We start from the raw sequence: 10,889 nt of genomic DNA, 5'->3' as shown, positions 1-10,889 counted from the left end.
CATTTACTTACTTTATCTGTATCTGAAACAGCCTAGAACCTATGAAACAACAATACACAAATGAAATACAGCAATTCTTACAGCGTTATAGATACTACTACTTGCTGCACAGATCATAAGATAATTTTAATATGGCTCTTTAATGAATAGTCTGTGAATGGAATCTTAAATGTGAGGGTCTAATTTTCAGAGATTCAGCACTTGGGGGAATTGCATCACCGTCATTTGCATGTTATGTACTTAGGCATTTTACAAAAGCTGCAATTCCATCTTTCTTACTACAGTGTTATTTATTAACTATTTTCTAGTTTGTGTGTGTACAAGGAAGAAAGTATACGGCAAATATAGCACTGCTGGAAACTGGGTTAAAGTTGGCTTTTTCTATGTGGATTATGAAAACTGTGGAGGTGATGGATTTTAGAGCATATAGTGCTCCCACCCATCATGTGCATCTCCTCCATTACTGGTGCAAGTTGTCTTTTCAGGGTCCTACTCTTGGATCATTCTACTTTTGCTAATGTAGCTATGGTAGGCAAAGTACATCACCGATTAGCTTGAAACACTCTGTTCATATTTAATCATTGTTCATGCAGTTTTCCTCTGGGCTTTGAGCTGTGGTAGATATTTTACGTAGGTAGAAAATGCCATTTTTCTTTTGCTAGAATTCTTCTGGGGAGATGCTGTCAGAGTGCTCCATCACATGTGACAGATCATCACTTACAGAGAATTATCTCCAATACAAAATTGAGTTTTTATCTTGAACTGTCGTGTCTGAGAAGTCTTGGCTGTGACACAGGGTAGTGGAAGGAGCTGAATTTAGCAGCTGATTCCTCTTCCAGGACTGAACATATCCTATCTCTCATACCCAGTTCTGTCCTTAATCTCCTAACAGCTGCAACCTCCTCTTCATGGGCTAACAGGTCTCCTCAGTTAATACCATCTCCAGTGCAGCCTCTCTGAGCATTATGCTGTGCTCACATTATACTGACCAGATTTTCAGTCCAGAACTATGTGTTGTCACAGTGTTGACATCACTAGTGCTCTTCATGCAGTCTGGTTCTTACTATCTGTCAGCTATTAGCTGTTAAAAGCATGTTGGAAATAGCAGTGTAAAATTACTCAGCAAATCAATCCAACATTCTCCAAACAAATAAACTTTGAATACTGGTAATGAATCAAGGCTAAAAAAAAAAAAAAAAGTTGTATACTTCTGTATGCTTCTGTACAACTGTGTGCCAATACCCTAGAGAATAATGTTCGTGAAATGCTGTTTCCTGTCCTGCTTACTGACTGCTCCCTGACAGAGGCATGGGTCTCTGAAATGCAGCAGCAGACCATCACTCTTCCAGGAAATTCACCATTCACCTCCACAATAACAGATTCCTGGTCTAAGATGTGGTCCTTATTTCTCCATAAAATGAAATTGCTTTTTTTTTCAGTAATCCTTGCACAAGTGGCAGCACCAGTAAATTATATAAAAATAAAGAATGGAAGATTTTGTTATACATTAATAATTGAAAAATTTAATCATTATTTGCCTAAGGACATATCCAAATCACAGCAGCTATCATCAGTTCTGGAATTCAGAACAGAGACAGCTGAATCCTAAGGCTTTTTCTAAGATTTTTGTGAGGTTTTGGGTTTTTTATCCAGATAATAACACATCTGAGAATAAAAGAAGTGCTTGTGCTGTGAGCCACAGCATAAAGTCTGTATTATAAGAGTGAAACAAATTCTTTTTTACTCTCTTACTAGACAGGAAAAATACTGGAACTCTCCAAGACCTGGGACCTCACACAGACATGGTTAGTTCGTAATCAACTGACAGGATTTGTATTTCAAAACCCTTTTCACCAATCAGTAGCATGTTTAAGAATGCCTGCTAAGTACATGCCACGGAACAGCTACGTAGGCATTAGTGCACTCTGTAAACCAGTATCTAGTGAAACCTAATGTTCATGGCTTTCTAACACAGAGTGCTGCCCTCTCACAAAGCACTTATTTATATGTCAGTTCATTTCACTCCTAGCCACCTTCTGAGGGGGTTATTTCTTTTCTGCCATTACACAGTATTTTTTCTCCTGCTACTTTAAAATGTGGTAGATGTCATTTCCTCCCATTTATTGATGGAGGAAGCTGAGGGCCAGAGAACAAAGTGCACGCCTTCGAGTTCCCGTATGGTTTCCTGGCTGTGCAGCTTCCCTCTCCCAGCCAGTCCCCAACACACAGGCCAACGCTGCAGCCAGCCAAGAAGAGTCTCTGCTCCCTCACATTTATCTCCATGGAAAAGAGGCAACTAATTAAACACCCAAGCTTATTCAGAAAGCTCTTCTACAGACTGTTAAGATAGCTTAACGAGGCTGGATTGCTCTTGACAAACAGGAGAGGTTCATGACAGCTGAATCACTATTTGGTTGTGCTACTCCCACTACAGCTCAAGCTGCCTCCTTTCATACCACCCTCCCACGTCACCTCCTGAACACTCTCCTTGTGATCACACACACACACACACTCTCCTTCCTCTGACTCTGCTGTGCCACAGAGGCACTCAGTGGGAAGTTCTATGACCTCAAGTGGCAAAAGTATGAACCTCAAAGCAGTGCGTGCATCTAGGCCCAAAAAGAGAAATTAACATTTTGGAGTTTGTACCTGACCACTCTCCAGCATCACTGCTCTCTTTGCCACACTAGATTATATGGTAATGGGAAGAAACATTATCTTTTGTCTCAAAGCACCAGTAACCAATGGGAAGCATTAGGGATCCATCAGAATGGCACTAGGACCATCCCATCCTCTGGTTACCCACACTTCTGAGCTATTTTTTTTTTTTTAAAACATCCAATTCTGTTTGTCACTCTCTTCCTCAATGCTGCCTTTCAGTCCTTAAGGGCTTTTCAGCTTGGTTGACAACAATGAATGCTCCCCCAAGCCTGTGAGGACTTGTTGTTCTCTTGTATACAAAATCCTATTTCTAATCTTTCTGCTGTGCTCCTTTTTGCTACCCTGTTTCCACAGCCACCCACAGAACAGAGGTGATGAGTCAGAAAGGGAAGTTTAATGGGGTCTTAAAACAGAAATAACTAGAAAACCTCAGGAGTTTTACTTAGGCAGTTTACTGCCCTTTTCTTATTGAGAACAAACAAGTTGTAATGACTAAAGAACATCACACGGGTTAGTTTTGAAAATTATTAGACTGATCTGTTCCACAGCTGCTTTCATAATACTGACAGCAACAGGAATCAGGGAGTGTTGAGGATGGTGGAGGGTTTGATTGAAGTGTTTACAGGAGATCAAAAGACTGAAGGTCCTTACAGGATACATGCAGATCTCTTAATCTTTAAACCAAGTTGTTAAATACTCCATTTAGAAAGTTTAATTGGTGTGTAAAGAATGAGTAGGTGTGAACAGAGAAAAAAAATGTGGTAAAGTCCTACACCCATTACAGTTAAAAGAAGCTAGCTGGGGACATCATCAGTTTCAGAATTCTGCTCGTAGTATCAAAACCCATGGGTTCATCATCCTTCAGCTGTAGCACTCTAGCTCTCAGCTATATAAGCATAAAATGATTCCACAGTGAAGAACATACCTCTGGCAAGGGCACACTGTGCCATGATTATGGCTGTATGATTACCCTTCTTGCAAGTATCACTCTTTGTATTAACTTTTAACCTTCAATTAACACAAATACAAACCTAGGTAGGCTAAAGCTCATTCAAAGATTATTACACCATGCACAAGACACTCAGGAGCTTCCTTGATCTGTGCCAGCAAATTAATACATCAAGAAGAAATCAGCATTACTTTTAAAATCCATGCCAGAGAGAACTATGTCAGGAAACAATATAAATGGAAGGGATACTCAAGCACTGTAAAAGCAAAGGATTGTGTCCTTTCAGATTAGCTTATTTGATTAGTAGACCAGTGTTAAATTTTTGGAGCTCACTTCTATTTTTCATGCTGGCAACTCTGAATCATCTCTCTTTGCTGTTTCAACTTCAAAACAGGAAAAAGTGAATACAGTAACCAGCCATGGATGGAGTCTTATAAAATTATTCTTGTCCTGTACAAATTTGCTGAAAAAATGGTTGACTCATACAGCATCTTTCACCATGGGCCAGCTCGTGAAATTGTGCAAGGCACCATTCTAGCACTCTTTGCTTCAGCAACAGAACAACGTGAAGGTACAAAAAGAAAGAAGGACCAGAGAAAAAGGGGAAAATTTGCAACATTGCACTTAAACCCCAGTCCTAGTGACTAGATTAGAAGACTACCATGGACATCAGAAAAGCCACAGCTTCAACAGTAGAGCTCAGCCCTCAGCTCTGCTTTGAAGGCTTTTGCTGTTTTGGTGGCATCACCAGGCTCAGGAGTGTCCCTTGGCAACTGCTGCTGGGGGATTCCTGGAGAACAGAGTTGCCTGCTACAGCTGGCTGGTGTGTACAGAGGATGGAAGGCATGGTCCTGTCTCTGTGATTAAATATCCAATGGCTGCTATGTACTGCACCAAGCAAAAGCAATGAGGAAGAGAGGAAGACTGCAGAGGAGGTTTAGAGAGGTACTCCTTTTTCAAACAGGCACTGTTTAACATTTTTCTTGTGTCCAAAAAGAGAGTTAACTGTCAGTGTCTATATGGTTAATCTGTATGTGAACATGTCCCTTCCCAATTATCCTTTAATTTTAAACTGAGCAACATACTGCCATGTACTCATTCAATCATTATTGGAATAAAACAAAAGCTAAAAAGGCAGTTAGATAAATAGTCACTCATAATTTGGGTCCATCTTCCACAGTTAAAAACTACATAAACAGTTCAACTGCATTACAGCACATTTAAGAAAATAAAGGCCCCAAAAAAGTGCAAAGTCAATCTGTGATTAATTTTATTTAGAATACTCCGCTGGGTCTTGCTTGCATCTTTCTATATAACCTAAAATAAACATTGTTAAAAAATTATTAGTTAATAATACGGATGCAAAGAATGCTTTAAGAGAATGCAACTGAAAAAAAAATACATTTGGTGTTGAAATCATCACTGGGCTACCAATAGAGCCAGATACTTTGCTTGCAAGTGTTTATCCTGAACTCTTTAAACATGCAACATGTAAACTCTCCGAAGCACTTTTAGCTACACATCATCTTTCAGAGTATCTACTTGACTCAGCTCACTTTAAGACTTTATGGTACATACAGATTTGGACTGAGCATGAATAATGCACAAAAGTGAGCTCCATGTAAAGGAATCAGCACTAAAATCAGACCCTAACATATTTAAAGGGCCAGTTAGCTAAATGCATGCATTTTAAGTTTTTAAAAAATGTGTTATATATCCATATTACTCAAAAATATTATCTTCCTTTTTAACAAGGTAGAAAAATTAACAATTACATATATTGTAAGAGTGGAACATTCAAAATCTCTCAGCCCTTGTCTATGTGATAATCATTCTTCACTTACTATTTTTTGCCTTAAAACACAGGAAAAACCATCAAACTGTGTTGAATCTTTTCAATGTTCCCACACTTCTGTTCAGGTTGTAATGTGCTAAACAGAAATACATAAATGCTAAGAATCGCCAAGACATCAGTTCTGATAACCTGGTTTGAGGAAGAGACTCTACAGAAACAATTCATTTGTGACATAATTTATGTCATGCTGTGAATGCCACGCAAACAGTGCTGGGGCAGGACTGCAAAAGGAACCTTACTGGTTTTGGTCTCTCTGAAGCATAATGTGAATAGTGACGACATTTTCCCACAGCCTACATCTTTCAATTAGGACTAAAAGTCAGAGAAAAAATTCCAACGGTCTGGGATTTGGAATTTCTGATAAAGTGAAACTGACCTTGCATATTGACAGTGCAGATAGATCTTCACCTAACACAGTTGTTTCGCTGTAGATAGATTTAAAACTAAATCAGATTTAGATGTAATAGATTTGGCCCTGGAAGACTAATTTCACAGTGGCTCAGAATACAGTTAACAGTGTGAATTTCAAGTTGCTTCCCATCAACTTCAGGTTCCATCAGAAGACTTTCGGCTGCCAACACAGAAAAGGACTGCCTAAAAAGCAACACTTGCAGGTGTTTACCACAGGTTAAATGCTTCATTATGTACCACACAGAATAGAACTCACTCCTGGCAAGATCCTAACATTAAGGCACACAGTCTGTAACCAGATACTGGAAGAGCTTAGCACCTTCTAAAACTGCTCCTAACCCATACAGTTTGACATTTAAAAGTGCAGGCTCAAGATGTGACATTTACTATGCAAACTGTTTTCATCCCGCCCCATCCCCACCTTAATTTTATAACGACTAGAAAATAAATTAAGTCCCTAATAATTCAATGAAGTCCAAGTGTAACTGCACATTGTAACTGTTCCTGTTCAGAGCTCTATTGACTTTTACAGGATGTTATAAATATGTAGATTTCATTACACTCTCAGTGCAGAAAGAGCATCCTGAACTGGTTAAAACAAAAATTCATGCAGAATGCATGTCTGGAAGACTTCTACTTAGGTCAATGATTTTCAACAACCATCACCACTTTCCCTTTTCCCCCTCAGCTGAACAAAAAGTGCATTTTGATCTCTGTAGGATTTCACTTGTTTTTCTTCAAATTTATTAGCTTCTGTAATTATATAGTCCATTTTATTGTTAAATCAGAAACAGTAAGAGAACACTCTAGGTTGGTATAGTCATTTTACAATGAGCATATCAGCTACAATACCTTTACCTAATGTTGTCAGAAAACCAAAACAGCATCAGAACAGCAATTGATTTATTTTTTTGACAAACCTGCTTATTGAGATATCACTTATTCTGTAAGGAAGAAAATACTCAAAAAATAAAAAAGTTAAAATTTAGTTAAAAGCTTTACTTGTTTGGGAGCAATCTCATAAAACTCTTTAATATGAGCACTTCACTTCACAAAATGAAAAACTATTTACATCATTTTGCTTGCGGTTTGGTCACATTATCTACACACATTTGCAGAAGATTTTAGGCAAAATAGGTATGTATCTTCTTCTGACATAGGCTATCAGATTGATTGCACATTTTCCTTTTACATAATGGCTCTCCTATAGTGCACTGAAGTCAGTGATCACTGTCTAATTACATTCTCATTTTAATTTATGGCTCAACAATAAAATCAATATCACTTCAAACCCAAATATCCAAGCGGCTGAATTACATATAGTGTGAAACTTGTGGATTCCACTTTTTCAGACCTGATTTTCAAAAGAATAATATATCTCACCAGCACAATTAACAAACTGTGCAAAGAAAGAAACAACCTTTGCATCAAATTGGTTTAAAAATCAAGGCCTCTTGCCAAATTCTGTCAACCAATTTCCTGCTAGTTACAGCTCATTTAAAAAATGTTCATTTCCTGATGGCATTACAATGAACTTTTCAGCACGTGATTACTGAATTACAGTATCTTTTACATATATATGCTATATTTAGGCCAATAATGTAATTTCCATGTTACACAAAATCATTGCCTTCACAAGCAGAGTTGCTACATACATTCACAGTTTCAATAGATTGTAATTAGCTTCTCCAGTTGTGCTTTAAAAATTCCGAATATTTTCCAACAGTAAGTGCAAAGCAAATGTCTTATGCAGCTACAATTGGTCACAGAGTTATAAACTCCAAAATTACGAGAAGAGCCTTCTCTCATTCTCCATTTTCATCACCTGCTTTTTCAGGTATGACTTCCAGACTTCGACGAGGCTTTGAGATTTCTGCATTTTCAGTGCCTGGCTTATTAAGTCCACATGAAAGAGTGGCATAATGGATTTGCTTCAGATTTTCCAGTGCTTCATTTTTAGCATATTTGAGAAGATCAGCTTGTCCCTGTAAGGAAAAAAATGCAGTTAGAATACACATTTGATAACAGCATTCTCTTCTCTTTTACCCTTCTGCTTGTTTCAGATTAGAAGCATAGCTGTCCTGCTAAAAAAAAAAAAAAAACAACCCCAAAAAAGACTACAAACCAAAACCAAATCAACCAATGAAACAAACAAACAACCTCCTCAAAAACCAAAACAAAGCCCAAATATGGATAATTTGGTGCTAGAAAGAATCAAGCTCTTTGCTTTCTGAAGCTGATTGGTGGCATTAGCAAGAGGGTATAGGTAATTTCTGCCTAACTGTTTTTAAGGAAGTAATCAGTGCTGTATTTTTAATCCATGGGGACTATAAATGTTTCTGCATAACATATAAATGTTTCTGCATAAAATTGTGATGATTGATTTTAATACCTCAGGGAGCCATTTAAAGCTTTCCTCCTTTTTTTCGTTCCTAGGGATTTTTTTTTCTTAGAGATGTGATTCACTCAATAGGAGGATGGCAAAGGACCAGTGCTTGTCAATGCATGAAATATGAAAACACAGACTGGTGAGCAATACATAAAAGGACAGTGATGACAAAGACTTCACAAGGCTGTCTGAAGTTCAGCACTATTGCTATCCCTCTTCAGAATTATAGAACCATTTATGTTGCAAAAGCCCTTTAGAACCATCAAGTCCAACCATTTACCTAACACTGCCAAGTCCACCACATACTTGAGAGAGCCACATCATTCTCCCTCTTCATATCAATTAAGTTAAAAGCAAAGCTGTAAGAGAAATTGTCCCAGGCTTAGGTGATTTGGCTCTTGTTCTACAGTCCTCCATGTCTTCATATTGATTAAAGCCCTCCAACAGCAACAGCTCCCACTGGTAGACTGTGGACAGCCTTCCCTGCAGCTGGTATCTGCCTATCCTGCCCACCTGGAGCAAATGGTCAAGGGTATAGCACATGGTGAGCATGTCTGTCTTACTGGTGGGCACAGAAAAGTTCAAAAACAAGAGCAGCAAGTCTGCAAGGGCCAAAGTGATTGTGCTGTGCCCGTGCTCCTGAGGGAGAACTGCTCCATAGCTCACAGGAAAATACCTGAAGGAGAGAAATACACACAAAAAGCCCAGGTACTGTAGTTCCCTGAGACTGCCAGTACCAATGGGTCCAATGAACACTGACTGCACCTTCTCCTGTCAGGTCTGTCCATCCTGGATAAATTCTCTATCATGACAGACACTTCTCTTGAAGACACGCTAGTATCTCTTTCACAGATCATATGTTGCCTCTCCTCTGCCAAATAAGGTTGAAATGTGTTTTTACCTCTTGATTTTAAAAATATAGGAGTAGAGATAGAATAGCAGTCAGATAAAAACATGTGCACTAATGGTGTGATACTTCTGATGCCTCTTTAGCAACTCAAAACATAAATACTACCCAATGAAGTGAGCACACTTATGTTTTTGAGACACACAAACTGAAAACAAATATTACTTTCTTAAAAGAAATAATGTCCCCCTCCCCTTACCCAAGACCTTAATAGCCAAAGTCTTTTTTTCTGATCACCAGAGAGGAAAAAATCTAGAATGTCATCAATCAAAGCACAAGCTTCAGTAATATTTTCTTCTAAAGAAAACCAGGGCTACTTTTTTTTTTTTTTTTAAATTACATACTTTTTTCCAAACTAACAAACAACTAAAAGCTAATTTAAAACACTCCAGCACACTAAATGAGTCATATCTGGAGTGCATCTGTTTCTAGCCCAAGTTCTGTTTTACATGGATTAGTAGAATATAGTTCTGGAATTTTAATCAAGTTGTTTATTATAGGCAGAGCTGCTAGCAAACAGTCTATTAATAAGGTTGCCCAAAACTTCTCAGTTAAAAAAACACCCCTGTTTTCAGTTACTTATATGCTTGCCAAACTTTAACTACTTAAGCTGATACTTTCTATGCAGGATTCTTGCCATTGGCAGATTTGGTAGATTTTATTATTATTTCTGTTTAATATTATTCTTTAACCTCATCCATATGGTTCATTCAGTTCTGAGAATAAAGATGGGGAAATGCCATCAGAAGTTTGTTAACAATCTTCTATACCCCCTTCCCTACTCTCACTTGGGGTAGGGACTTGTAATTCAAATGACTACAGGGCAGTAGATCCAAGTTACGAGCTTTTAATAAACAAAAATCAGATTTTGAATGTGGTTAGTACAACCACTCAGGATTCCACTCTTCATCATCCTTCATCTCTTGACAGCTCCAGCAATGTGGCAAGACAATGTGTATTCCATTCCCACAGAATAATGAATGTGCATTTGGAAAAAAGTTGGGTTTTTTTCCTGGATGGCTTCTCCAAGCCACAAAGATTGGGTTGCCAGTGCAGGCAGTCCAAAAGCCTAGAGGGGAGAAAGGAAGGGCCTGAGACAGACTCTGGAAAAGAGGCAGATGAGGAAAAGAGGGTGCAAGAGCAATCTCTGGGACTGACCTGGCAAGAAGCCTAGGGCTGCAAAAAAGGAAGCTGGACTGCATTATACTGGGCAGATGCTAGATCTTACTGCAAGAGGAGACTGTGAAACACAAACAGTGCAACAACACTAAATTTGGATGTGACAGGTGAGCAGAGAAAGGGAGAGATTGAGGAAACATTTGGGACTGGAATACAAAAAGAAAACAGATCGACAAAATTCACCGCATTGAAAGTAGCCTAAAAATTATACACAAGTAGAAGGACTAGCAACTCAAAAAGAGTGAGAGATTGGTAAGGAGAATAAAAGCTGCTGAGAAAGAAAAAAAAAAACGCTGAGCAGGGACAAGGCTGCTGAATGCAATGAATTGGGTAAGGTGATGAGAAAATGAAAATTAGCACTCGTTGGGAAGAATCTCAAGAGGTAACAAGGAGGAAGAAGAAAATACTAGGCACCAAGTGGAAAAAGAGTAATGGATGTAGGAAAGCCGGGAAGAAGGAATCGGGGCTTAGCAGGAATGGCTGGTTTTCAGCAAGGGACTGTGAGTGTCTGGACAATTCCCATCAGGGAAGATGAACT

The 10,889-nt window shown here is 38.5% G+C and overlaps 1 protein-coding gene across 1 annotated transcript in view; it reads right to left on the bottom strand.

The window, feature by feature from the left end:
• Positions 1-6,592: 6,592 nt before the first annotated feature.
• Positions 6,593-10,889, bottom strand: part of PLCL2 (phospholipase C like 2) — a 100,334-nt gene continuing 96,037 nt past the window's right edge. Inside the window, exon 7 of the mRNA XM_066319596.1 lies at positions 6,593-7,861. Coding sequence (XP_066175693.1) covers positions 7,682-7,861 — 180 coding nt within the window. The 3' untranslated portion in view covers positions 6,593-7,681. The remainder of the gene's footprint in view (positions 7,862-10,889) is intronic.

The sequence above is a fragment of the Sylvia atricapilla genome, chromosome 1 (assembly GCF_009819655.1).
Source record: "Sylvia atricapilla isolate bSylAtr1 chromosome 1, bSylAtr1.pri, whole genome shotgun sequence".
In the NCBI taxonomy this organism is placed as follows: Eukaryota; Metazoa; Chordata; class Aves; order Passeriformes; family Sylviidae; genus Sylvia; species Sylvia atricapilla.
Note: the sequence above shows the minus strand (reverse complement) of the source record. Positions and strands in the feature narration are given on the sequence as shown.